Consider the following 27,333-nt stretch of genomic DNA (forward strand, 5'->3'; position numbering starts at 1 on the left):
TTGGGCACTAATCTTTCCTTTCCAGACCCATCTAGCTTTAGTGGGCCTTGATGCTTAGCATAACCACAAACATCTAATAACACAGAAAGAAAATTCTCATTCTCTTTCTGTGTTATTAGATGTGGAGTCTCGACCGTTTTCCCCATCCTATTCTCCTTGAGTATAAATAGAAGGGGGGAAGACAAAACCCAGTTCATTAGTTAAACGCGACACCTGAGCGCAGTCTCAAATGGAGCACCTAATCCTCGAAAAGGTAATTCAAGTAGCTTTTGTCACCCACTGAATCTTATATAAATTAGATAGGGAGCCGTTTGCCAAAGGTGCCGCCTTGCTAGAAATTATTTGCGCTTCGGGGCTCCGTCATCCCTGCTCTGTGAATCCGTACAGGGGAAAGTAAGTAGAAAGTACAGACTTGCCCCTGTGAAATGGCATTTGTAACTTGCCTTTTAGGAATTGTGTAAAAGGTGACACCTACCCAAAAAAACCAAAGGGCAGAAGTGTCTCCGCTCTAAATTGTGATAAAATGGTTGTGACTTGGATGAACTACAAAGCTGGAAAATTCTGGTTTTTAATCTGATACTAGGAAGGAAGGAAGGAAGGAAGGAAGGAAGGAAGGAAGGAAGGAAGGAAGGAAGGAAGGAAGGAAGGAAGGAAGGAAGGACTATTTCAATATGATGGATTAAAAACAAGAGTGATTGATGAATGATTACACTGGTTATGTAGACATTTGTAAAGCAATTTGTAAGAGGCTATTTCTTCTGATTATTCTTCTTATTTCTCTCGTACCGCTTGAGTGAAAATACTGTATTTTGTTTCCTTTTAATACTTCTTTGCTATATCTTCCTTTGGCAGAATCCAAGATGACCATGAGTGACTTCCTTAATCCTTTGGATATTGCTGCCGCAATCCAAGATTGTCTAGGTAAGATGGCATTGGGGTAAATAAATTAAGAGTGGCTTTACTAGATCAGACCAAAAGCTCAGATGCAGCCCACTTTTGTGAGTCTTTGATGGAGAAATTTACAAACAGCTGAATTTAGTTGAAACTAGTTCCCCAAAACGGGACAGGTCTGGCAATGAAGCATTTATTAGGCTACCAATTTAGAAAGTGTTTGGCACCTTAAATGTGTCTTAAATGTGGATGAGGATGCCCTCTTATTAATGTTTGTCCAAAAATATCTCTTGGATTGAGATGTACTAGAAACATCTCAATTCAAGAGATATTTTTGGACAAACATTAATCTAGGATGGTTATCTAGCAAACAAACCGGATGTGTTAACTAATTATTTTGATTCTTAATACGAGTTGAAGACTGTAGGCTTCTACTGACATGTTGATGTCCAAATGTGGGCTTTTCCCCTAGACTTGACTTTCCTTTTAAAATTGTCAGTCCGTGTTTTGGATTTTTTGTGGCTGTTGTCGAGGGAATTTGGTTTAGCATGTTGGCAGAAGTGTGTCTGTGCAATCAAAGTCTACTGGTCTTGCACACAGAAGTTTTATAAACTGAGCATCTTTAGTAGTAGGATGTATACAACAAAGCAACAGCTTCAAAGATGATTAGGGAACTGGAGGTGAAAACATATGAAGAACAGTCGCAGGAATTGTTTAATGAAAAGAAGGGGTGACATGATAACAATGTTCCAATATTTGGGGGGCTGCCACAAAGAAGAGGGTTCTCCAAAGAACCTGAAGGCAAGACAAGAAGCAATGGATGGAAATGAATCAAGGAGAGAAGCAACCTAGAACTCAGGAGAAATTTCCTGACAGTGAGAACAATTAATCAGTGGAACGGCTTCCCTCCAGAAGTTGTGGATGCTCCAACACGGGACGTTTTTTAAGAAGAGACTGGACAGCCACCTGTCTGAAATGGTATAGGGTCTCTTGCTTGAGCAGGGGGTTGGACTAGAAGACCTCCAAGGTCCCTTCCAAGTCTGTTATTCTGTCTTTCTAGATATAAAACCAGGATGGCGGAAAGGAGGAAGAAGAGAATAAGTTAACCATCCTTTCTCCAACGTTCTAGCTTACAATAGTCCTTTTTGTTCTTTTCTTCCTAGCTCCAGATAGTTTCAACTGCAGAAAATTCTTCCAGCTTTCTGGTATGTCCAAAAAGAGCGGCAGCCAAATCAAGGATATATTTCAAATTCTAGACCAAGATAAAAATGGATTTGTTGAAATAGCAGAACTCAGGTAAGGATGCTCCACCATTTTGTTCTCTCTCTCTTTTTTTTAATATATTCTGAGTACTGTAGGTACAATCCTGGTTGTATTTACATGGGAGAGAGGGGAGCCCAAGTAAAGTCTGTAGACTTTCCTTCCCGACAGGCTTGTCTAAAATGGTACTGCAGGTAAAAGGCAAACATCTTTGAATTTAAATCCTTTTTATGCTTGTAAGAATATTTCTTGAACTGCTGGTTCCACTCACAGGATATACTAACGTCTCTGATCATATAGCAAGAGATTTCAAAATATGAAATTGTTAAAAGAGTTAGTGGAAACCAAAGTAAAAAGACAAAATGCCAAGTGACCTAGTCCTAGGGCAATGTTTCTCAACCTCAGCATTGTTAAGCTGTGTGGACTTCAACTCCCAGAATTCCCCAGCCAGCCTGGAATTCTGGGATTTGAAGTCCACATAGCTTAAAGTTGGCAAGAGTGAGAAACACTGACCTAGGGTTTTGTGTGGCATCCCTAACTTATCAACTCAGCTCAAAAGAATATCACCACACGAAATTGCTTTTCTTCTCCTCTCTCTAGTTACTTCCTTCGGAAGTTTAATCCGGGGGCTCGCTTGTTAACACCGACAGAAATCGAAAAATTTCTGGCCACGGGAGACCATGATGGAGATGGAAAAGTTGGGGCTGAAGGTATGGGTTGATTCGGATTTGTTTGGTCCTGCAATCCTTCCTGAACAGATGGGTCTTTTTGAGGGAGGAATGGGGTCATTGCTCCAGGCACCATCTGTGGAGGGCCTGCTAGCCAAACTCTGGTTTCAGAATGTGAACTGAGTAAATGGTTTAAGATGACCCATTCCTGATTGTAAGCTAAGCTGTGGAAAGAGTCCTTCCAGAGCGTCCCTGGGAGTGCCTTAGTTTTGTCCATGACCTTCACCGGAGAAGGCTTATGTAGGAGGCAGAGAGAAGAAAAAGGGAGAGAGAATTCAAATTAAAATTCTGCCCTTGGTGAAGAAGATTCCTCAGTAATCCATTTCCATCAACAGTCAATGAAAAAGTCTAACAAAGTCAACAATAGTCTCCTTTTTACTCTTTTTTAAAAAATAGCCTGGTTTTTTTTATTTTATTCCAAATATTAAAATACAAACAATAGTCTCCATCAGGGGTTTAGAACTCCTTCTGGATATGAAAGTTCAGTTTTGGTAGGATAACTCTTCTAGCTTAAGAAATGTAGAGAAGTCCACTCAAAAGCTTCTCCTTTTATTGCAGAATTCCAGGAGATGGTACAATCCTAAAGGACCAGAAGCGGCTTGCGTGACGGAAGAACCTCTGTCCAGAAAGAGTTCTCTTGAAACTTTCAAACCCTTTCTTATGATTTGCCTCCTATTCAGTGGTGTGCTACTACAGGTAGTCCTTGAAATACGGCCATAATGGAGCCTGCCCATTACGGTTGTGACAGTCAGTAGATGAAGCTGACCCCATATCCCTGCTCTCCCCAATGAATCATTAAAGAAACACAAGGGTCATTAAGCGGAGCATGGGGTGCTTCAGGATGGGGGAGGCTCTTTGGGGCCAAGCATAGGCCCTGGTCTTCCCAAGGCCTCCCCCACCCACCAAGACACCCCATGCTCCCCTTCCCACCTCTTGGGTGTGATGGAGGGAAGAGCACTTATGACCACTGCAGCATCCCCATGGTCGTGTGATCAAAATTCAGATGCTAGGCAACCGGTTCATAGTTACGACCGTTGCTGTGTCCCAGGATCATGTCATCCCCTTTTGCGACTGTCTGACGAGCAAAGTCAATGGGGAAGCCAGATTCACTTAACAGCTGTGTTACCAACTTCACAACTGCTGTGATTCATTTAACAACTGTGGGAAGAAAGATCGCAAAATGGGGCCAAACTCCCTTAACAACTGCCTTGCTTAGCAACAGAAATTTTGGGCTCAGTTATGGTCGTTGAGGATTATTTGTCCATATGAGTGCATGCACAGTGAGCAAAACCTGGAAGTGGTAAATAACCAATGAATGAAACTATTAACTTTTGTCTTCTTATGCAAACAGTATAAAAAGCCTGATGATATAAAGCTGCCTTTCGCTGAAACTGTCACCAATTTGCTTCTGCACAGAAATAAAAGGGTTTGAATTCCACTTTCCGCGACTACCTGTTCTTTTTAAAAAATCTGCTTTTTATTGAAACTTTATTGAAGTCTGTTCTTGTGGAAAACGAAAGAACTCTTACGAATTCCAGAGGGGGTTAGCAGAGAAGTTTATTTGCGCAGGTTCAGAAGCATAAAGACAAGCAATTCTGAACAAGGAGGGCGGGATTAGACTTCAGATTTATACTATCCTTCTTTCAGGAACAAAGGACTACACATGGTAATACACATTGTAATACATTAGGATCGTTTCTCAAGGGCATACAATGGTAAGTTTTGCTACATACAAAGTATCTATGTGCAAAGCGCATTTGGTTAGTCACATATTACTGACACAGAACTTTCCCAGTGAATTTTCCCAGTGATTATGCATTACATCATTATTCTAGCAATTATGCAGACAAATCATTATTCCAGCAATTGTTCATTTTACTACATTACTGTCACAACACAAAATGAAAGTGAAAATAAAGATAGTAAAGAAATGGAACAATGCTCTTGACAGCTGGATCTCTGCTACTTGGTGGTTGAACCTAAAAGGCAGAAGCTATAGTTTATAGCACATCATTAACCCCTATTATTGCAAAGAGGATTAAATTAACTTCCTTGATTATAGGAAAGAATCGATTGATTGATTGATGGATGGGTGGATGGATGACAGGAAACCCCTTACAAACTTTCTGCATGAAAAGGGGAAAAAGTGAAATTATGAGTTGTGACTTTCTGAATATATATAATAAAAATAGTAAAGATAAAAACTGAGCTTTTAAAATAATTCCATAAATTCTGCAATCGTATTTGCTGCAGAAGAAATTGGAAATTCTCTTCTTTCTCACAATACTTTTGCCCCTTCCTTCCTTCCTTCCTTCCTTCTCATTCACTCAGAATTTTTCCTTCCTTCCCCTTAGTTTTTATCTCCGCTTTAAAACTTTTAATAAACTTTATTAAAAAAACAAACAAACCCCACAACAACCCGTGATTGCAAAGACAGTCCAGGACTGGGCGGCGCGGGCCTTCCCTGCCCTTCCCTTCCTTTCCCCGGCCAGAGCAGTCCCGCGGCAACTGCATCCTCCCGGTTCCCCTCGCTGGCTCCGGGCTCGGCCTGCCTGCTACGGCCGCCACCCTCTCGGCCCGCCAGCTGCCGGCCGGGCGCGCGCGCAGAGCGGCAAAGCGGGCCAGGCGAGGCCGGGGCTCGGGGCGGCGTGTAGGCCGCGGCCGGAGGCGGACCAGGAGGAGGCGGCGGCGGCGGCCCTCCGGCCGTTCCCGAGGCTGCTCCGCTCCGCCCCCCGGCAGGATGGCGGCGGCGGCGGAGTCGGGGGCCGGGCCGGAGAAGCTGCTGGCGCCGGTCCTGATCGGCTTCTTCGTGTACAACCCGCGGCTGGGCCCGCGAGAGGGCGAGGTGGGCGGGCGAAGGGAGAGCGGGACCCTCCGGCCGGGGCGGGGAGGCGGAGGGCCGGCCGGGCCTGCCTCGGGGGCGGCTCTGGCGGAGGGGGAGAGGCGGCCACTCTCTCCGGACAGGTCGAAGCCCAGCCGGGAGGAAGGAGGGAGAGAGGGAGCTCGGTGGGGGGGATGCACAACTGGGGGGCTTGGAGTGTGTGTGTGTGTGTGTCTAATAACAAACGAGAGAGATAGATGGAGTTGGTTGTGTGGGAGTGTCACAACTGGGGGGCTTGGAGTGTGTGTGTCTGTGTGTGTAATAACTGGAGAGACACAGATGGGGGCCTGGTTGTGGGAGTGTCACAACTGGGGGGACCTTGAGAGTGTGTGTGTATGTGTGTGTGTAATAACAAACTGGAGAGACGTAGACGGGGGAGTGTGTGGGAGTGTCACAACTGGGGGGGGCTTGGAATGTGTGTTTGTGTGTGTGTGTGTGTGTGTGTAATAAACTGGAGAGACATAGATGGAGCTGGTTGTGTGGGAGTGTCACAATTGAGGGGCTTGAAGTGTGTGTGTGTGTGTGTGTGTGTGTGTGTGTGTGTGTGTGTGTGTGTGTAATAACTGAAGAGACACGGATGAGGGGCCTGGTTGTGGGAGTGTTTCTACGATAATAATAGGTAAAGGAAGTTGTGGCTGTATGTATACATACATACATACATAATGTATGTATGTATACATATTAATATATTAATATGTTATGTATATATCCAAACTCCTGATGCAGATAATCCCCTAAGGTTCGAAGTTACAATAGCACTGAAAAAAGTCACCTATGACTGTTTTTCAAGCTTATGACTGTTGCAGCATCCCCAGGGTCATGTGATCAAAATTCAGATGCTTAGCAACTGACTCGTATTTATGACAGTTGCAGTGTCCCAGGGACATGTGATCCCCTTTGCAAAGCCAGTGGGGAAGCTGGAGTCACTTAACAACCATGTTACTAACTGAACAACTGCAGTGATTCATTTCACAGTTATGGCAAGGAAAGTCATAAAATGGGGCAAAACTCACTTATCAACAGTCTCAATAATAGAAAGTTTGGGGTCAGTTGTGATCGTAAATCGAGGACTACATGTATAGGGTCTCCTGCTTGAGCATGGGATTTGATTAGAAGACCTTACACTTTTACGCACACTTCTATGCCTTTTCCCCTTTTGCATTCATATAACCTGCATGCATGTACATTTTGCATACATGCACAACATACACACGTATACTTTGTGTACATGCAAATTCCTTTTTTTCCCACAAAAAAATATATTTCAGACTGCTAACATTTTAGCACAATGTCTCATTTAAGGGCCCTATTCACAGAATTGTGACTTAATGTAAAATGCAGTAAGTTGTGAAGGTCTATAAAGGTATTGCAGAGATCTATTTAAAATAATGAATTAAGTGTTTCGTTTCTAACTTCAGGAAGAAAAGAAGATCCTCTTCTATTACCCAAACGAAGCAGAGAAAAATGAAAAAATCAGAAATGTTGGATTATGTGAAGCCATTGTTCAGTTTACAAGGTACCACAATCCCTAGGTCTGCATGTCTAGTATTTCATTTATTTGTAAAAAATGAAACTTATTTGGCTCTTTCCAGATTTTTTTTTAAAAAATAGACTGCCCAGCGGATGATCAGATTAGACCTTTAAGATGTGTGGACTTCAACTCCCAGAATTCCCCAGTCAGCACTGGGGAGAGTAGCTGGGTAAGGAATTCTGGGAGTTGAAATCCATCTATTTTAAAGTAACCAAGGTTGAGAAACACTGAACATCCAACCTTGTAATTTTCTCAGTTATACCTTCCACGACTTGATCATGAAATTGTTCATTCTTAACAATATTTTTTTCACACATTAACATCCCCCATAATTGGTGTTTGTGGAAAGTATGGGCAGGAACAGTGGCATGAACCTTGGCCAAAAATATTAAATTGTCTCATTTCTGTAATGATAACACAACACATACCATCTTGATGTTCTTGAGGCTTGTTACTGATGCTTCTGATCCCACATTTCATCCAAGACAATGTACCTACCTTTTTTCTGATTTGTTTCGTTTTCCAAAAAAATACTTATGAAAAACAAGAGGCTGGAAGAATTATAGAACTAAAATTGTCCTGTGAGTTTCTTGGCTAATTAGGGTTTAAACTAAATTTCCCAAGACCATGTCAATTGGTTTATATATACTGCTCACAAAAATAAAGGGAACGCAAACCCCTTCAGTTCCATGGTAAAATGTTCCCTTTATTTTTTTGAGCAATATATATTACTTAAGCAAGGAGGTCTGAGAACATAATGGGGATTGATAGTTTCCTCCTTTATGAGTTTTATTCTATTTGTTGACAATTGGAAATCAAAACAATAATGGGTTATTTTATGTTACCCCTGGTCCAAATGAACATTTAAACTGTGCTAATTCATATAATATTTTTTTCTTCTTCTTAGGACCTTCAGTCCTACAAAGCCCGCAAAATCGCTACATACACAGAAAAACAGACAGTTCTTCAATGAACCGGAAGAAAATTTCTGGATGGTTATGGTATATAAATACACGATACTGTAATTCAGTGGTGGCGAACCTATGGCACGGGTGTCAGAGGCGGCACTCAGACCCCTCTCTGTGGGCACGCGTGCCATCGCCCCAGTCCTAGGCCTTCAGCTGGGTTTTATAAAACCTTTTTGCTTTAGGCCTCCGCCGTCGTGTACAAAAAAAAAAGGTTCAATCAATCAATTAATTTCAACTTCTCGCGGGAAAAAAAAGATCTTGCAAAGTTGGAATTGATTGATTGAACTTTTTAGTCTCACCCAGTCTGCCGTTACCACTGCAGCCACGCCCACCCAATGGGCCACACCCACCTGGCACCTGACGATGCATAAGTGGGTTTTGGGTTGCAGTTTGGGCACTCAGTCTCTAAAAGGTTCGCCATCACTGCTGTAATTCCTTGAATGTACATCAGGTTTTTTTATACCCTTTATGTTGAAAATGTCTCTGGGATGGTTTATAGCTGAATAATTGAACAGTCCGTGCTGTCAGAATCCAACGGGGGGAAAAAAAGGAATGGATAGGAGGGGCAAAGAAATCAAACACGGGCCCCATTTCTAAGCTTTTTTGTTAGAATTGGTGGGTGCAACGAAACAGTTCACAAGCCTGATGGAATAACTCTTGCTGGGTGGCAGTTCAGTCAGAAGTTGTAGGAGAAGCAGTGGCAAACCTGGTGAACGGAGTCAAAAGAGCAATCAGCCTAGAATCCGTAAACAGCCACAAATGAACTCCATTGACCCTTATCNGTGTCACAACGGGGGGGGGGCTTTGAGTGTGTGTGTGTGTGTGTGTCTAATAACAAACTGGAGAGACATGGGGAAGCTGGTTGTGTGGGAGTGTCACAACTGGGGGGCTTGGAGTGTGTGTGTGTGTCTGTGTAATAACTGGAGAGATGGGCCTGGTTGTGGGAGTGTTTCTACAATTATAATAGGTAAAGGAAGTTATGGCTGCTCCATAATATATACGTATGTATGTATGCATGCATACATATTAATATATTAATATGTTGTGTATATAGCCAAACTCCTGATGCAGATAGTCTTCGACTTACAACAATTCACTTAGTGACCGTTCGAAGTTACAACAGCACTAAAAAAAAGTCACCTATGACTGTTTTTCAAGTTTATGACTGTTGCAGCATCCCCAGGGTCACGGGATCAAAATTCAGATGCTTAGCAACTGACTCGTATTTATGACAGTTGCAGTGTCCCAGGGACATGTGATCCCCTTTGCAAAGCCAGTGGGGAAACTGGAGTCACTTAACAACCATGTTACTAACTGAACAACTGCAGTGATTCATTTCACAGCTATGGCAAGGAAAGTCATAAAATGGGGCAAAACTCACTTATCAACAGTCTCAATAATAGAAAGTTTGGGGTCAGTTGTGATCGTAAGTCGAGGACTACATGTATAGGGTCTCCTGCTTGAGCATGGGATTTGACTAGAAGACCTTACACTTTTACGCACACTTCTATGCCTTTTCCCCTTTTGCATTCATATAACCTGCATGCATGTACATTTTGCATACATGCACAACATACACACGTATACTTTGTGTACATGCAAATTCCTTTTTTTTTTCACAAAAAAATATATTTCAGACCGCTAACATTTTAGCACAATGTCTCATTTAAGGACTCTATTCACAGACTTGTGACTTAATGTAAAATGCAGTAAGTTGTGAAGGTCTATAAAGGTATTGCAGAGATCTATTTAAAATAATGAATTAGGTGTTTCGTTTCTAACTTCAGGAAGAAAAGAAGATCCTCTTCTATTACCCAAACGAAGCAGAGAAAAATGAAAAAATCAGAAATGTTGGATTATGTGAAGCCATTGTTCAGTTTACAAGGTACCACAATCCCTAGGTCTGCATGTCTAGTATTTCATTTATTTGTAAAAAATGAAACTTATTTGACTCTTTCCAGATTTTTTTTTTAAAAATAGACTGCCCAGCGAATGATCAGATTAGACCTTTAAGATGTGTGGACTTCAACTCCCAGAATTCCCCAGTCAGCACTGGGGAGAGTAGCTGGGTAAGGAATTCTGGGAGTTGAAATCCATCTATTTTAAAGTAACCAAGGTTGAGAAACACTGAACATCCAACCTTGTAATTTTCTCAGTTATACCTTCCACTGCTTGATCATGAAATTGTTCATTCTTAACAATATTTTTTTCACACATTAACATCCCCCATAATTGGTGTTTGTGGAAAGTATGGGCAAGAACAGTGGCATGAACCTTGGCCAAAAATATTAAATTGTTTCATTTCTGTAATGATAACACGACACATGTCATCTTGATGTTCTTGAGGCTTGTTACTGATGCTTCTGATCCCACATTTCACCCAAGATAATGTACCTACCTTTTTTCTGATTTGTTTCATTTTCCAAAAAAATACCTATGAAAAACAAGAGGCTGGAAGAATTATAGAACTAAAATTGTCCTGTGAGTTTCTTGGCTAATTAGGGTTTAAACTAACTTTCCCAAGTCCAAAACAATAATGGGTTATTTTATGTTACCCCTGGTCCAAATGAACATTTAAACTGTGCTAATTCATATAATATTTTTTCTTCTTCTTAGGACCTTCAGTCCTACAAAGCCCGCAAAATCGCTACATACACAGAAAAACAGACAGTTCTTCAATGAACCGGAAGAACATTTCTGGATGGTTATGGTATATAAATACACGATACTGTAATTCCTTGAATGTACATCAGTGGTTTTTTTTTACACCCTTTATGTTGAAAATGTCTCTGGGATGGTTTATAGGTGAATAATTGAACAGTCCGTGCTGTCAGAATCCAACGGGGGGGGGGGAAAGGGATGGATAGGGGCAAAGAAATCAAACATGGGCCCCATTTCTAAGCTTTTTTGTTAGAATTGGTGGGTGCAACGAAACAGTTCACAAGCCTGATGGAATAACTCTTGCTGGGTGGCAGTTCAGTCAGAAGTTGTAGGAGAAGCAGTGGCAAACCTGGTGAACGGAGTCAAAAGAGCAATCAGCCTAGAATCCGTAAACAGCCACAAATGAACTCCATTGACCCTTATCCAGAGCCAAAATAACCCTCGGCTCATTCATCATCATTTGCCTGCTGTTCTCTAGTTGTCCTACAAAAGCTAAAACCTGCAAGACAAAATTGCTTAAATGAACTGTTTTCGTTCCTTTTTCAAGGTCGTACAGAATCCGGTAATAGAAAAAAACAAAGATGGCAAAAAAAATGTTGAATATCAAGAAGAAGAGTTACTGGTAAGAATTAACTGTCAACGTTGGAAATGTTAGCAAATGCAGGTGTCGTTTTCCTTCTCTTGGATGACTTGAACCCATCAAGACTTGTCTTTTCTGCCTGTCTCCCAACATCTGCAAACAACTTTCTGAAATTCTGTCCTGTGAAGTGCACCGCCATCCCCTAATTTCGTTTTTAAAATAAGGTGACAGCACAGCAGGCGGTCAGTTCTCCAGCCCGTAGTGGGGTTGTGTTGTCATTATCTTGTTTATTATCATATCAGCTTATTGCATTTTTCCCAGTTCCCAGCAAAAAACATCAGCAATTCCTTGCAGTGATTTTTTTTTTTTTGTCACAGGCATTCCTGTGGGAATATGGTTTGAGAGAAAGACCCCGCAGATACAAAGCGTCAGAAAAAGTGATCTTGTCATTTATAGGTTGCTGGAAAAGTACTGATTGCCAAGTTTATTTTATTTTGCTTTATTTTTGGAAAATAAGCCTCTGTAACTGAATGCATCCTTAAGTCAAAATATCGGCCTTTGTGTGTCTTTGTGGTAATGACTTTCTGATTCTGAATTTCTTACAGGACAAAGTCTATACCTCAGTGTTACAGCAATGTTACAACATGTACAAGGTCAGTTTTGCTATAATATTTCTTAATTAAGCTGGAGTGGGTAAAACAGCCTTTACTTCCCTAATGTAAAATGGAATACATTGCTCCAATTTTTCCAAAGTCTGGGCAGCAGAAATATATCCCCAGTGCTGAATATTTATTGATACTTACGCCGTGTTACATTTCTTTCATATTATTTCTGGTCACGAACGATTCCATTTTTGTATCTGTCTGTTCTGACAGCATGCAGATTTTTTAAAAATGGATTATAATCTAGGAGGTCATAGAAAGAAAAAGGAAGAAAGGGCCGATCAGCAATTCCAAGTGATAATCACTTTGGATTGCAATAGGATGCAAAGGGAATGAATTAATGAATAAAATGACATGTGCTGTGGACTGTCATACGTGTATCGTTGATGCAATGTGTACTATTTTTGCAATACATTGGTTGAGCGGAAAAGATGTCACCCATTAGCGATCAGAAATATATAGTGCTTGTCATCTGTTACAAGTCTTAGACTCCTAAGAGCTGTGCAAGCATTATTCCTAAAATAACGGAGTGTCATTTTTCCTTTGAATCCAGGAAGTTGGAATCCCAGGGCCCAAACTTTGTTCAGGTTTTATATCTTGAAAAACAAGCTGTGGATTAAATAATGATTTAATTGCCCCATTTTTTTTTTCCCCCTTGAAAATAACAATTAGCTTTTTAATGGCACGTTCCGGAAAGCCATGGAAGATGGAGGCGTAAGGGTTCTGAAAGAAAGACTGGAGAAATTCTTCCATCGGGTGAGACTTTTCCCCTCTTATTATCTGAACAACAAGTGGATGTTTAAGAAGTTGGCACTGGAATTTCTGCTAGAAAAGTATAATACGTTACCGATAGAAGTGAATATATGTAGCTCAGATTTGAAATGTGGGTACTTGGTGCTCTCTGAGCTTGGTTGTTTTCTTGCAGACGTTTCATTACCCAACTAGGTATCATCACCAGTGTTACTCTAACATCTAACACCTAGCACTGATAAAGTTACCTAGTTGGATAATGAAACGTCTGCGAGAAAACAACCAAGCTCAGAGACCACCAAGAACCCATAGTCACTCTCTTTCTCCATTTTTTCCTCCCCTCCCCTTCCCTCCTCCTCTTCCTCGCCACAAACCCTACTCCCTTCTAGCACTGAGGATGTTACCTAGTTTGGTAATGAAATGTTTGCAAGAAAAGAACCAAGCTCAGAGGGCATCAAGGGCCTATATTCCTCCTCCTCCACCTTCTCCCTCTTCTCTCTTCTCTTTCCTCCTCTTTCCTATTCCTTCTCTTTCTTCTTTTTTCTACTGCCTCCTCCTCCTCCTCCTCCTCCTCTCCACAAACCCCACTTCCTTCTGGCCCTGATGAGGTTACCTAGTTGGGTAACGAAACATCTGCAAGAAAAGAACCAAGCTCAGAGAGCAGCACAATGAGTTAGAATTGATGGACAGATGGAAGGATGGGGTTACTTAGAATCCTGGCAAAATTCGAGTCGAAATATCCACTAGACTTTTTTTTTTTTTTTTTAAATTGGTCTCGGCACTTGCTTTCTCCTGTAACTGTTTATCTGGAGAACGTTGATCAACTGATCGTGTGTCATCAGGTGAGTGTCGACTTTTAGCGGCCACATCATTAAAAGTTTCCCATGACAATCGATCCCTAAGCTCCCCCATCACCGCCGTAACGTGAGTCCTTCCACTTTGCAGCTGATCGTCCTCTTCTCCTTCCCTTTGTGTTCCAGTACTTGCAAACGCTTTACTTGCAGTCCTGCGACCTGCTGGATGTCTTCTGCGGCATCAGCTTCTTTCCGCTAGACAAGATGACCTACTTGAAAATCCAGTCCTTCATCAACAAGATGGAAGAAAGCTTAAGCCTCGTCAAGTACACGGCCTTTCTGTACAACGATCAGCTGATCTGGTGAGGACCAGAATGCCTTTGGGGAGCTTTAGCAGGTGGCTATTGGGGTGGAATGTGAAACAGATACGATGCAGGATGAAGTAGGGCGCTTGTGTGCACAACCATTGAGTAGGATCTCTCTGGGCACGCTTAGCATTCTTCCCTGCACACGTAGGTCTCGCCATAAGAGTAGGAATGTGACAAGGATGGGACCTACTAGCATAAGAAGGAGAAAAATGCCCCTGTATTTCCCAGGCCACAGGATATATTATTTCCCTGTCAGGCCACCTGGTTGTCCAAATATGCTTTGCGCTAATTCTAACATTCTTAATCCAGCTGTCTCCTAATCTGCTTTGGCAGTCAGAGCAGAGGCTTTTAAAAGTAGACTGGGCAGCCACTTGTCTGAAATGCTATCGGGTCTTCTGCTGGAGCAGAGGGCTGGACTAGAAGACCTCCCAGGTCCCTTCCAGCTCCGTTATTCTGCTATTCATTTTTCCTCAGATATACTAACAAGGTCAGTAAGAAAGGAAAGCGAGCAGTTTTTTGAGCACGGGACTAGCTGAATAGCAGCCAGTGTTTCGGACCTAAGGACCTCATTGTGCCAACTGCATGCCAGGGGAAAAAAAAGGATGAAATAATATTTTTTTAAATCCAATACTCAGCCTCCCAGTATCTTAGTTTCCCCCCCTCCCCAAATTTGGAAGAACAGCTTCAGTTTTGAAAGAAAGAAAGCCCGTGCCCAACGTTGAACAGTAGCTGATTCCCCCCCCCTCTCTCTTTTGACCTCACACAGAAAAAATGTTGGATTTTAAACCCAAAGGAGGGCTTTCTGCAGCTTGTGACATGGATGTAACAGAAACCAAAAGGACTTCTCTTCAGCTGTGTTTGCTTTTAGGGTGTTTAATGATATGGCACAGCTGCCGGGCGCCTCCAGTTTCATTTTCGGAGCAAGAACTCCAAAGGGTTTTTTCCCGATTCAGAAGTGATTAAGGGGCCGAGAGGAGAGGCTTAGATTTAAAAAAAAAAGTGATCGATAGAGCTCTGCATAAAATACTTACCGACTGGAATGGGATTCAAAGCGGCTCCTCCAGGTTTTCATATAAAACGTTGACTTCAGATTTGAGGCATTTGTCTGACTTTAGTTCTGCACACTGACCAGCTGTTAAACGTAGCAAGTGGTTTATAATGTTGGGATCATTCCTGATAGGGATCCCTTCCCAGACACTTCCTTGGGAAATTGGTAATTGGTTGGCCTGCCTGTAGATCAGGGGTATCCAGCCTTGGCAACTTCAAGAGCTGTGGACTTCAGCTCCCAAAATTCCATGCTGACTGGGGAATCCTGGGAGTTGAAGTCCCTAAGTCTTAAAATTGTCTAGATTGCACACCCCTCGTCTAAAGGTACAAGAACTGACTGGGGAATCCTGGGAGTTGAAGTCCCTAAGTCTTAAAGTTGCCCATGTGAAAACATCTTCTGTTTCTGAGATCTGGAGCAGCTGCTGTCAATCAAAGAACTCCAAAGCCAACTGTCTGTCCCAAACAGCCCAGACAAGTTTATTGGAAAGCATTGAAGTTCTCGAAAGAGTGGGCACGCTGAAACATTAAACATGCTTTAACATGCTTGCAGTTTGAAAGCATGCAAATGCGAGTAGATAAATAGGTACCACTTGGGTAGGAAGGCAACAGCGTTCCATGAATCTTTGGCCTATAACCACATGACCACAGAAATGTCTTCGGACAACGCTGGCTCCCTCAGCCAAGAAACCACGATTAGGACCAGGCCTAGAGTCGGACATGACGGGGGTGACTTTTTACCTTTATTTTCTTAACTTCACAGGAGTGGATTGGAACAAGAGGACATGAGGATTTTGTACAAGTACCTCACTACCTCTCTCTTTCCAAGACACATGGAACCTGAGGTGAGTTGGGTGCCCTGTCTCCCCCCGGAACATGTGGTAACCCTGGTTTAATGAGAAATAATGTCGGGCACAAATCTCATTTGCTTAAAAAAAAAAAACCAAAACCCCTCCAAAACTTTCCTTACTATCGCTTCTGTTTCAGTTAGCCGGACGAGATTCCCCCATGCATACAGAAATATCCGGAAATCTGCAGCATTATGGGAGGTAGGCATTCCTTATCTCTTGTGTCTTTTCATGCCTGAGGGAGTATTCAGTCCGAGGGTCCCCAGGTCTGGTTTGTACCCCTTCCCACCCACCAGCACCAATGGCTGAGAATGGGCAAGTGTTGTGATTCCTCACCAGCCGGTGGACCCGGCAGCTGAGTCTGAGGAATCAGAGGAGGAGGAGGAGGGACCTGGAGTGACATCAGAATCAGAGGAAAACTCTGAGGAGCTCCAAGACTTACAGTCGGACGAGGAGCCTGGCCCCTCTACTCGCGCTCAGGCTGAGACACAGCTGTGCTGGGAGCCTGAGTTGGACGGTGATGAATCACAGCTGGGAGATATCCAGGATGCACAAAAACGCCGGCAAGAGAAGCGAGTAGGACAGAGGAAAGCAATGGGGCGGCTCCAAAGGCGAAGGAGAAGGCATTAGGAAGCCACGCCCTTGGCTGCATAATAAAAGGGAAGGTGTGGGAGGTGCTGGTGGCCGAAGGCAGCCGTTCGTGTTGAGGATGGAGTTTCTGTGGACTGTTTGTTTGCCTTGCACATTGACGCAGGTCTGTGAATAATAAAAGGGGGTTGGGTTTTTCCTCCAGTTCCAGCCTGCTTGTTGGAAGAGGGGTTTCTCCTTGTGAGCTCAACAAGGACTCACATAAGCTGGGACACAACAGCAACGTTGGTTGCTGCCAATTTGAAATAGCACAAAAACTAATAGAAGGCCTTGAAAAGTTGAACACGGTTACATGGACAATAACAAGCTCCTTCCCAAACAGGAGAAAATTGAGAATCCTGGCCTCTCCCCGTAGAAATGACATTTCCAACTTGGCCTGTGGTTATCTCTATTCACCCCCGTGCCAGGTGACCCCCCCCCAGCTGCTGAACACTGCCCATTGCAGTTTAGCAGTGGATCATTTTGGTTCTCTTCAGGATCTGATTTGCTTGATCTGCTAATATTTATCCAAGACTCCTGTGTGTTAAAAGCAAAGAAATGGAGAAGTGATTCCTTTGTTTTATCAGCTCTATTAAACCAGGCTAGATGTCTTGGGTTAGAAAGCTACAAATGTGGTCTTTTCAGATTTGGGCCAAGGTCTAGCAGTTGCATGTGAAAAAATCCTATCTTTGCTTTTTAGGTTCCTTACTGGGCCTCTGAATCTGAATGACCCGGAAGCAAAATGCAGATTCCCCAAAATATTCGTGAACACAGACGATGCTTACGAAGAGCTTCATTTAATTGTGTATAAGGTAACCGCCTTAATTCTGTCAGATATAGTGACCCTCTAATTTGGATGGAAAGGGGCTGTGCCCTAGACCAGGGGTCCCCAACCCCCAGTCCGTGGACCAGTACCGGGCCACGGCATGCCAGCAACCGGTCCGCATAAACAATCAAAGCCCCATCTGCGGGATGCAGGCAGCACACAAAACCACGCACCCTCCAGTCCGCAGAAAAACCTCACTCCATGGAACCGGTCCTGGTGCCCAAAAGGTTGGGGACCTCTGCCCTAAACCTCTGTTTCTCAACTTTACAACTCACAAGATACATGGACTTCAACTCCCAGAATTGAATGGCTGGGGAATTCTGGGAGTTGAAGTCCACAGGTCTTGAAGTTGTCAAGGTTGGACACCCTTGCCTTTTAGATGATGAATTCTCCTGAGATTAGGATCCTACCCTTTTTGGGTTACAACTCCCATAATCTCTATGCCCTGGCCATGCTAGTTGGGTTTGATGGTAGCTGGAGCCCAATTTTGTGGGGGTACCAGACCTTCCCTTTCCACAATCTAAGCTATCCTTTCATCTCAAGAGAACAAACCTCAAAGCAGAAGCCTTTGTTAATGCTAGCTTGGGCCAACATTCTTCACTTAGCCGTAGAGCCGGACTGTAGAAATGAGATAGCTGAAAAACGGCTGGTATGATAAATCTTTTGTCCCTTCCAGGCAATGAGCGCAGCTGTCTGCTTTATGATTGATGGTGAGTATCAAATAATAATTGTTGAAATCACTGTTCCTCTTTCGGTTCCCCAAATCCCATCCTTTGAACATTCTCCGCGGGCGTTTGGATATGAGCTGCGATAGTCCGCCCTCTGTAAGATTTCCAGAATTTGGTCATGATAGAATTGTTTGAACTATTTCCTGTTACACACGAAAGCGAAAATACTACTTTTTTTTTGTCTTGCCCAAGAGTCACAATTGGCCAGCGAGTCATCAAAAAAATAAAACCTCAGTAATGAAGTGAAGATTTGTCTAAATTGGGACAGCCTGTGGGTTCTGGAGCTGTTTTCCTATTTCTTTGAACTCAACAATGTAGATATTGTAGCATAAATTATTATTTTATTATTATTATTATTTATTATTAATTAAATTTCTACCCCGCCCTTCTCCCAGCGGACTCAGGGCGGCTTACAGCCATTTAAAACAGGTACATAATACAAAAATACTAAATTTAAAATGTAATTAAAATAAAATATTAATTATTGGCCTTTTTGTTAAAATTATTTTAAAACCAAATTAAGATAACCCTTAGGCCAGACCTGCTAGCTTAAATAGCCATGTCTTGAGGGCGCGGCGAAATCTTAAAATAGCAATACCAAAAAATGTTGAGGGAAAAATTCCACCCCTGAATAAATCAAATAAAAGTCCTGGAACCAACCCGTAGCAGGGCCTGACCCGGCCTCTATTATATAGGCCAGTTTGGCATGGTGGTTAAGGCGCTGGCCAGCTGGGTGACTTTGGGCCAATCACCAGGAGACTGAGAGTTCTAGCACCGCCTTAGGTATGAAAGCCAACTGGGTGACTTTAGGCCATTCACCAGGAGACGGTGAGTTCTAGCACAGCCTTAGGCATGCATGCCAGCTGGGTGACTTTGGGCCAATCACCAGGAGACTGAGAGTTCTAGCACCGCCTTAGGTATGAAAGCCAACTGGGTGACTTTGGGCCAATCACCAGGAGACAGTGAGTTCTAGCACAGCCTTAGGCATGCATGCCAGCTGGGTGACTTTGGGCCATTTACCAGGAAACGGAGAGTTCTAGCACCGCCTTAGGTATGAAAGCCAACTGGGTGACTTTGGGCCAATCACCAGGAGACGGTGAGTTCTAGTTTCACCTTAACCATGAAATCCAGCTGGGTAGCTTTGGGACAGTCCCTCCCTCTCTCAGCCCAACTGACCTCACTGGGCTGTTGTTATGGGGAAAATAAGAGAAGGGAGGGCAATCAAGTGTCTTCATTGCCTTGGGCAATAATAAAGGCGAGATAAAAATCTAACCCATAATTAAATCTCATCTCTTCCCACATTGTGGCTTTGAGACCCTATTACCCTCTCCCGGAACAATTGCCTGCCATATTACAATTGTTCATCCTCAAATTACCTTCATATTTGCTCACTAATTTGGGAGCAGAGGAGCAGGGTTATTTTTTTTTTTTAAAAAATGCTCTGCCTTTTCTGGAAATACTGAGAATCTGACTAGTGCCCTTCAGATTCCTTACCTTTGGCAGATAATTTGGGATGCCCAAGTCTCGACTCCTTGGCATTTATGCAAACCGGTCCCTTGTGTGTCTGGGCTTTGCAGGTGTCACCATAAGGCCTTGACCTTCTCTCTGAGCCACGTCGATCGAGATGGATCAATTCTCACCTTTTTTTCCTCCCCCCCCCCGTCCCCCAACACTTTCCCAGCCTCTGTGCAGCCTACGCTGGATTTCTGCCGCCGACTGGATAGCCTCGTGGGGCCTCAGCTTACCGTATTAGCTTCGGATATCTGTGAACAATACAACCTCAAGAAAAGGATATCGGGGTCAGTTCCTGTATTAAAAAAAAAAAATTGGGGAGGCGGGGATAGGGAACGGCACCTTCTTAATAAGGGACAGGTATTTAAAAGCTGCAGAAATGTCCTNTGCCAGTACCAGCCAGGAGGGACACGGATCCAACAAACATGTGGTTGCATTCAGCCTCCCCAGGACCCTGTCTACGTCCTCGGGAGCAACAGAGTCAAACTCCTCCCATACAACCGTCTCAAGACCTGCTTCCGTCTCCTCCCCCTGGGCCAGCCAGTCGGAGTCTAAGCCTTCTCGGATCCGCGCGACTTTGTCATACGTTGGTTGCTGCCATTTTGAAATAGCACAAAAACTAATAGAAGGCCTTGAAAAGTTGAACACGGTTACATGGACAATAACAAGGTCCTTCCCAAACAGGAGAAAATTGAGAATCCTGGCCTCTCCCCGTAGAAATGACATTTCCAACTTGGCCTGTGGTTATCTCTATTCACCCCCGTGCCAGGTGACCCCCCCCCCAGCTGCTGAACACTGCCCATTGCAGTTTAGCAGTGGATCATTTTGGTTCTCTTCAGGATCTGATTTGCTTGATCTGCTAATATTTATCCAAGACTCCTGTGTGTTAAAAGCAAAGAAATGGAGAAGTGATTCGTTTGTTTATCAGCTCTATTAAACCAGGCTAGATGTCTTGGGTTAGAAAGCTACAAATGTGGTCTTTTCAGATTTGGGCCAAGGTCTAGCAGTTGCATGTGAAAAAATCCTATCTTTGCTTTTTAGGTTCCTTACTGGGCCTCTGAATCTGAATGACCCGGAAGCAAAATGCAGATTCCCCAAAATATTCGTGAACACAGACGATGCTTACGAAGAGCTTCATTTAATTGTGTATAAGGTAACCGCCTTAATTCTGTCAGATGTAGTGACCCTCTAATTTGGATGGAAAGGGGCTGTGCCCTAGACCAGGGGCCCCCAACCCCCAGTCCGTAGACTAGTACCGGGCCACGGCATGCCGGCAACCGGTCTGCACAAACAAGCAAAGCCCCATCTGCAGGCAGCACACAAAACCACGCAGGCAGCACACAAAACCACGCACACAATGCAGGCAGCACACAAAACCACGCACCCTCCGGTCCGCGGAAAAACCTCACTCCATGGAACCGGTCCCTGGTGCCCAAAAGGTTGGGGACCTCTGCCCTAAACCTCTGTTTCTCAACTTTACAACTCACAAGACACACGGACTTCAACTCCCAGAATTGAATGGCTGGGGAATTCTGGGAGTTGAAGTCCACAGGTCTTAAAGTTGTCAAGGTTGGACACCCTTGCCTTTTAGATGATGAATTCTTCTGGAGGTTATGAACCTGAGATTAGGATTCTACCCTTCTTGGGTTACAACTCCCATAATCTCTATCCCCTGGCCATGCTAGTTGGGTTTGATGGAGCCCAATTTTGGGGGGGTACCAGACCTTCCCTTTCCACAATCTAAGTTATCCTTTCATCTCAAGAGAACAAACCTCAAAGCAGAAGCCTTTGTTAATGGTAGCTTGGGCCAACATTCTTCACTTAGCCGTAGAGCCGGACTGTAGACATGAGATAGCTGAAAAACGGCTGGTATGATAAATCTTTTCTCCCTTCCAGGCAATGAGCGCAGCTGTCTGCTTTATGATTGATGGTGAGTATCAAATAATAATTGTTGAAATCACTGTTCCTCTTTCGGTTCCCCAAATCCCATCCTTTGAACATTCTCCGCGGGCGTTTGGATATGAGCTGCGATAGTCCGCCCTCTGTAAGATTCCCAGAATTTGGTCATGATAGAATTGTTTGAACTATTTCCTGTTACACACGAAAGCGAAAATACCATTTTTTTTTGTCTTGCCCAAGAGTCACAATTGGCCAGTGAGTCATCAAAAAAATAAAACCTCAGCAATGAAGTAAAGATTTGTCTAAATTGGGGCAGCCTGTGGGTTCCGGAGCTGTTTTCCTATTTCTTTGAACTCAGCAATGTAGGTCCTGTAGCATAAATCTTAAAATAGCAGTACCAAAAAATGTTGAGGGAAAATTTCCACCCCTGAATAAATCAAATAAAACTCCTGGGACCAAACCGTAGCAGGGCCTGGCCCGGCCTCTATTATATAGGCCAGTTTGGCATGGTGGTTAAGGCGCTGGCCTAGAAAGCAGATGTCTGTGAGTTCTAGTTCCACCTTAGGCATGCATGCCAGCTGGGTGATTTTGGGCCAATCACCAGGAGACAGTGAGTTCTAGCACCGCCTTAGGTATGAAAGCCAACTGGGTGACTTTGGGCCAATCACCAGGAGACAGTGAGTTCTAGCACCGCCTTAGGTATGAAAGCCAGCTGGGTGACTTTGGGCCAATCACCAGGAGACTGAGAGTTCTAGCACCGCCTTAGGTATGAAAGCCAGCTGGGTGACTTTGGGCCAATCACCTGGAGACGGTGAGTTCTAGCACCGCCTTAGGTATGAAAGCCAGCTGGGTGACTTTGGGCCAATCACCTGGAGACGGTGAGTTCTAGCACCGCCTTAGGTATGAAAGCCAACTGGGTGACTGGGCCAATCACCAGGAGACGGTGAGTTCTAGCACCGCCTTAGGTATGAAAGCCAGCTGGGTGATTTTGGGCCAATCACCAGGAAATGGAGAGTTCTAGTTTCACCTTAACCATGAAATCCAGCTGGGTAACTTTGGGACAGTCCCTCCCTCTCTCAGCCCAACTGACCTCACAGGGCTGTTGTTATGGGGAAAATAAGAGAAGGGAGGGCAATCAAGTGTCTTCATTGCCTTGGGCAATAATAAAGGCGAGATAAAAATCTAACCCATAATTAAATCTCATCTCTTCCCACATTGTGGCTTTGAGACCCTATTACCCTCTCCCCGAACAATTGCCTGCCATATTAACAATTGTTCATCCTCAAATTACCTTCATATTTGCTCACTAATTTGGGAGCAGAGGAGCAGGGTTATTATTATTATTTTAAAAAATGCTCTGCCTTTTCTGGAAATACTGAGAATCTAACTAGTGCCCTTCAGATTCCTTACCTTTGGCAGATAATTTGGGATGCCCAAGTCTCGGCTCCTTGGCATTTATGCAAACCGGTCCCTTGTGTGTCTGGGCTTTGCAGGTGTCACCATAAGGCCTTGACCTTCTCTCTGAGCCACGTCGATCGAGATGGATCAATTCTCACCTTTTTTTCCTCCCCCCCCGTCCCCCAACACTTTCCCAGCCTCTGTGCAGCCTACGTTGGATTTCTGCCGCCGACTGGATAGCCTCGTGGGGCCTCAGCTTACCGTATTAGCTTCGGATATCTGTGAACAATACAACCTCAAGAAAAGGATATCGGGGTCAGTTCCTGTATTAAAAAAAAAAAATTGGGGAGGCGGGGATAGGGAACGGCACCTTCTTAATAAGGGACAGGTATTTAAAAGCTGCAGAAATGTCCTTAACAGCGGGGTCCGTTTCAGTTGGCCAAGCAGATGATGGTTAAAGAGAAGCAGGATCTACGTTAAAGGGATCTTTCCCAGTTTTCAGTCCTCCCCATTCTCCGGAGTAACGGGTAGCAATCCCTCTCTGATCCCCATCCCAGTGGAGGACAGATAAGCCATGGATTCCCCCAGTGGGGATGGTTTGCAAGTTTGGGTTGAAGTTGACCCTTACCAACAACCTTGTTGACCGAGGGAGCAGAGACCAGCATAGATGATGCATCGTGCAAAGCCAGAAAATGGAGATAACGATCTTGGCCGACTCATCTCCTTGTAGTTTATTCACCAAACTACAGTTAAGCAAACCGAGGTTCAGCACTCTTCCCATCTCAGGTTGATAGATGAACAAAATACTAGGACAGGGGTCCTCAAACTTGGCCACTTTAAGACATGTGGACTTCAACTCCCAGAATTCCCCAGCCGGGACCCCTCTACTAGGAGAACCTGCTCTGAAATAAATCTTCATCCTGTTTGCGGAAAGAGCGGTGATGCCTCCTTTGATCTCTCCGTTCATCTCTTTCTTAGGTCCGAGAAGGACCCTCAGTTTAAATTCATCTACTTCAATCATATGAATCTGGCTGAGAAAAGTACCATCCATGTGAGAACGTCAAATATCTCCCACGCGTCCGTCCATCCTGACTTGATGAAGATCCTTGGCGATATCAACAACGATTTTACAAGGTGATCTACCCTCTCCCATCTCCGTTGACTATTTGTCCCTCTCCTTATCGTTTCAGAGGCAGGATGAATAATATTACTTCCTTTTCTTTTTTTGACTTGTTAAAAATACCTGTTTGAACATGATTTATCTTAAGACTTTTTTTACAGTGCCAAAGGTGCTTTTTTAAAACTGGCCTTTCTTTCTTTTTCTTTGAAGACGTTTTCTCTTCTCATCCAAGAAGCTTCTTTAGTTCTTCTTCAGTTCAGAACTTAAAAAGCTTCTTGGATGAGAAGCGAAGTGTCTTCAAGGAAAAACAAAAGTCCAGTTGCTTTTTGACAATCTTTGGGACAATCCATGACCTGGATGGCTGAGAATCTCCATAGGCACCTCTATTAAATGCAGTTGGCATTTCCAACAGTGTCGGTGGGCATCAGAGACTTTTCCAGAAAATAAAATCGGAGTCTGTTGGGTGGTTAGCCTGCTGTGCCACACGGATCATGGCAATTATTTTTTGTGTGCCCGAAATGTTGAAAACTGCAGTTTTCATCCCCAATTCTGGGACAAAGCAAAAATGGAAGCTTGCTTCTTCCGAGGATATTTAAGGTTTGATGTGTTTATGACTGTCTGACGATCTATCTGACCTGCCTTGTTCTTGAACGAGCTGAGTGTAGTATTTGGTTGAAGACCACAAAGAAGTCTGAGGTATAGACTAGACTGGGAAGTTAAAACACACACACACACACACACACACACACACACACACACACAGAGAGAGAGAGAGAGAGAGAGAGAGAGGAAAAAGGGAAGAGTAAACCGCTTAGTTGATAAGAAAATGCTGTGGATATTTTTATTTAAGCCTCAATCGATTTGCTGATTATTTTGTTTTCAGTGTCTCCCACCTCTCACCCCCAAATTTATTTCTAATTGAGTTTTTTATACTTCTGAAAATCTGATCTCCGAACGTGGTTGTTTTCTCTAGCACTGATGAGGTTACCTAGTTGGGTCATGAAGCGTCTGCAAGAAAGCCACCAGGCTCAGAGACAACCAAGGACCCCTCGTTCCAACCCTGAGCTCCCAATATTTTCCTTTCTTTTTTTCCCTTTTTTTGGAATCTGATCTCCTCTTTGTTTAAAGGGTGGACGATGATGAAGAAATCATTGTGAAGGCGATGAGCGACTACTGGATTGTCGGCAAGAAGTCTGATCAGCGGGAACTGTACGTTATTTTGAGTCAGAAGAACGCCAACCTAATTGAAGTGAACGGTAAGGAACTCTTAAATTAAAAAATATATTAATCGTCTGTCCATTCAGCGTCATTTTCAATCTAGAACCACCGTTGTCAAGCACGAGAGAAAAGCAATGAAGAGGTTGGTGTAAAATCTTGAGGCAGAAGAAACAGAAGGAAATGCAGATATGAGTGAGGCAGACCTAGAATTTGCATTTGATTCAGTTATGTGTAGTATAACAGAATAACAAAGTTGGAAGGGACCATGGAGGTCTTCTAGTCCAACCCCCTACTCAAGCAGGAAACTCTATACCATTGCAGACAAATGGTTGATCAGTCTCTTCATGAAAACCTCCAATGATGGAGCACCCACAACTTCTGGAAGCAAGAAATTCTACTGATTAATTATTTTAACTGTCAGGAAGTTTCTCCTTAGTTCTAGGTTGCTTCTCTCCTTGATTAGTTTCCATCCATTGCTTCTTGTCCTGCTCTCAGGTGCTTTGGAAAATAGGTTGACCTCTCTTCTTATGTGCTCTTAAGACTTGAGATCCCTAAGGCATTACTTCCACCAGATGTGTGGAGGCAATATATCCCTCCTAGCTTGGAATTCTGGGAACTGTAGTACGTCTCAATCAAGGAGGTGAATTCCAGAGAGGCCGTGCCAAAGACTTTTAGTAGACTTGATTACTGATATTCATTGGTCATCTTTTGTATGTGAAGCTGAACTTTTCTACGCAGGCACAAAGTTTTGTAGTTGCCTAGACCAGTGTTTCTCAACCTTGGTGACCTGAAAATGCGTGGACTTCAATTCCCAGAATTCCTCAGCCACATGGGCTGAATTCTGGGAACTGAAGCCCACGCATTTTCAGTCCTTTCGACAGTTCCAAGAAGGCTCCACGCCCATTTGCACTACTCAGGTGACCTTGAGGACGCAGATAAACCTCCAAGTGGCCTCAACGGCTCTCTAGAAGAAGGCAAATGACCAGCTGTCTGCAAGGAGTATAAATCCTTCCATTCCCCCACCATCCAGTCAGAGCTGAAGAAGCTTCTTGGATGAGAAGCAAAACGTCTTCAAAGAAAAACAAGAACGTCCAGTTGCCTCGTGAAAAAAGCACCTTTGAGACAACCATGACCTGGATGACTGAGAATCTCGATAGACAGATAGTTCTGAGGCTTTTTGTAGGCTGTCCCTCAAAAATAAATGAATAAGTAAAAATTTAAAAAATGGCTCGGAACCATAGAAATAATGCAGAAATAGGCAGCCTTCAGGAAACTTACTAAAGATAACGTTTATGTCCTACTGATGGTAACTTTTCAACACTGAGTGCTTCTTTCTTTTAAGCTGTAAAACTCAATTCTTTCTCCCTTTCAGAAGAAGTAAAGAAACTTTGTGCAACCCAGTTCAACAATATTTTCTTCTTGGATTGATCCGCCGCGGCTCTCATCTCTTTGAAGAGAGCATCAAGACCCCTAAAAGGCATAACTTGTTTACTGGGACCAGTTCATTGAGTCACATTACTGACTGGCATAACGACAATAGTAAAGCAAATACTTGCTTTGTAAGAATCCACTTTCTACAAAAATCATGTCCTCGCCGGCCGTACCCTCTTTTTAGATTTTAAAATATTTATGTTCAAATTGATTAAAATTGGTCAGAATGAAACCTGTGTCCTTCCTTCCTTGTCTCTGTCTGTCATTGTGTAACTTATTTTACTGGAATAATCAAACTTAAAATGTTGCCACTTTAATAAACTTTCTTCCTCTTTCGCTTCTCTGTCACAAAATAAGCCTGTTTTATAAGGCTGCTGTCTGCCGTGTGATGTTTCGACGGCCTGGAAATACAGGCAGTCCTCAACTTAACGACCACAATTGAGCCCATTTCTGCTGCTAATTAAAACATTTGTTAAGGGGGTTTTGCCCCATTTTACGACCTTTCTTGCCACTGTTGTTAAACTGAATCACTGCAGTTGTTAAGTTAGTAACACAGTTACTAAGAGAATCTGGCTTCCCCCATTAACTTGGTTTGTCAGACGGTCACA

The 27,333-nt window shown here is 43.4% G+C and overlaps 2 protein-coding genes across 3 annotated transcripts; both read left to right on the forward strand.

The window, feature by feature from the left end:
- Positions 1-837: 837 nt before the first annotated feature.
- Positions 838-3,578, forward strand: LOC107291743 (parvalbumin, thymic CPV3-like). The gene is made up of 4 exons (XM_015820775.1): positions 838-921; positions 2,055-2,187; positions 2,752-2,861; positions 3,438-3,578. Exons 1-4 carry the CDS (start codon positions 861-863, stop codon positions 3,461-3,463), a joined length of 330 nt encoding a protein of 109 aa, XP_015676261.1. The 5' UTR covers positions 838-860; the 3' UTR covers positions 3,464-3,578.
- A 2,041-nt stretch (positions 3,579-5,619) lies between these two features.
- CCZ1 (CCZ1 homolog, vacuolar protein trafficking and biogenesis associated) lies at positions 5,620-26,957 on the forward strand. Of its 2 annotated transcripts, XM_015820762.1 has the most exons (15): positions 5,620-5,724; positions 7,179-7,276; positions 8,199-8,292; positions 11,468-11,542; positions 12,106-12,153; positions 12,835-12,918; positions 13,893-14,068; positions 15,882-15,963; positions 16,106-16,167; positions 17,294-17,405; positions 18,096-18,129; positions 19,829-19,946; positions 23,935-24,090; positions 25,205-25,332; positions 26,667-26,957. In XM_015820762.1, exons 1-15 carry the CDS (start codon positions 5,620-5,622, stop codon positions 26,720-26,722), a joined length of 1,428 nt encoding a protein of 475 aa, XP_015676248.1. In that variant the 3' UTR covers positions 26,723-26,957. The 2 variants fall into 2 exon arrangements, with proteins under 2 accessions (XP_015676248.1, XP_015676249.1); XM_015820763.1 differs by lacking the exons at positions 5,620-5,724; positions 7,179-7,276; positions 8,199-8,292 and adding exons at positions 10,053-10,144; positions 10,876-10,969.
- The last annotated feature ends 376 nt before the right edge of the window (positions 26,958-27,333 follow it).

Source organism: Protobothrops mucrosquamatus, unplaced genomic scaffold (genome assembly GCF_001527695.2).
Source record: "Protobothrops mucrosquamatus isolate PMUCROS unplaced genomic scaffold, P.Mucros_1.0 scaffold1179, whole genome shotgun sequence".
Lineage (NCBI taxonomy): Eukaryota > Metazoa > Chordata > Lepidosauria > Squamata > Viperidae > Protobothrops > Protobothrops mucrosquamatus.

What these genes read in the sequence shown, in the direction of transcription:
- LOC107291743 (XM_015820775.1), top strand. Translation starts at nt 861, where the DNA reads ATGACCATGAGTGACTTCCTTAATCCTTTGGATATTGCTGCCGCAATC. An exon ending in CGCAATCCAAGATTGTCTAG is followed by an intron (nt 922 to 2,054) that starts GTAAGATGGCAT and finishes TTTTCTTCCTAG; the next exon opens with CTCCAGATAGTTTCAACTGC. An exon ending in TGGAAAAGTTGGGGCTGAAG is followed by an intron (nt 2,862 to 3,437) that starts GTATGGGTTGAT and finishes CTTTTATTGCAG; the next exon opens with AATTCCAGGAGATGGTACAA.
- CCZ1 (XM_015820762.1), top strand. Translation starts at nt 5,620, where the DNA reads ATGGCGGCGGCGGCGGAGTCGGGGGCCGGGCCGGAGAAGCTGCTGGCG. An exon ending in AAAATTTCTGGATGGTTATG is followed by an intron (nt 8,293 to 11,467) that starts GTATATAAATAC and finishes TCCTTTTTCAAG; the next exon opens with GTCGTACAGAATCCGGTAAT. An exon ending in AATGTTACAACATGTACAAG is followed by an intron (nt 12,154 to 12,834) that starts GTCAGTTTTGCT and finishes AATAACAATTAG; the next exon opens with CTTTTTAATGGCACGTTCCG.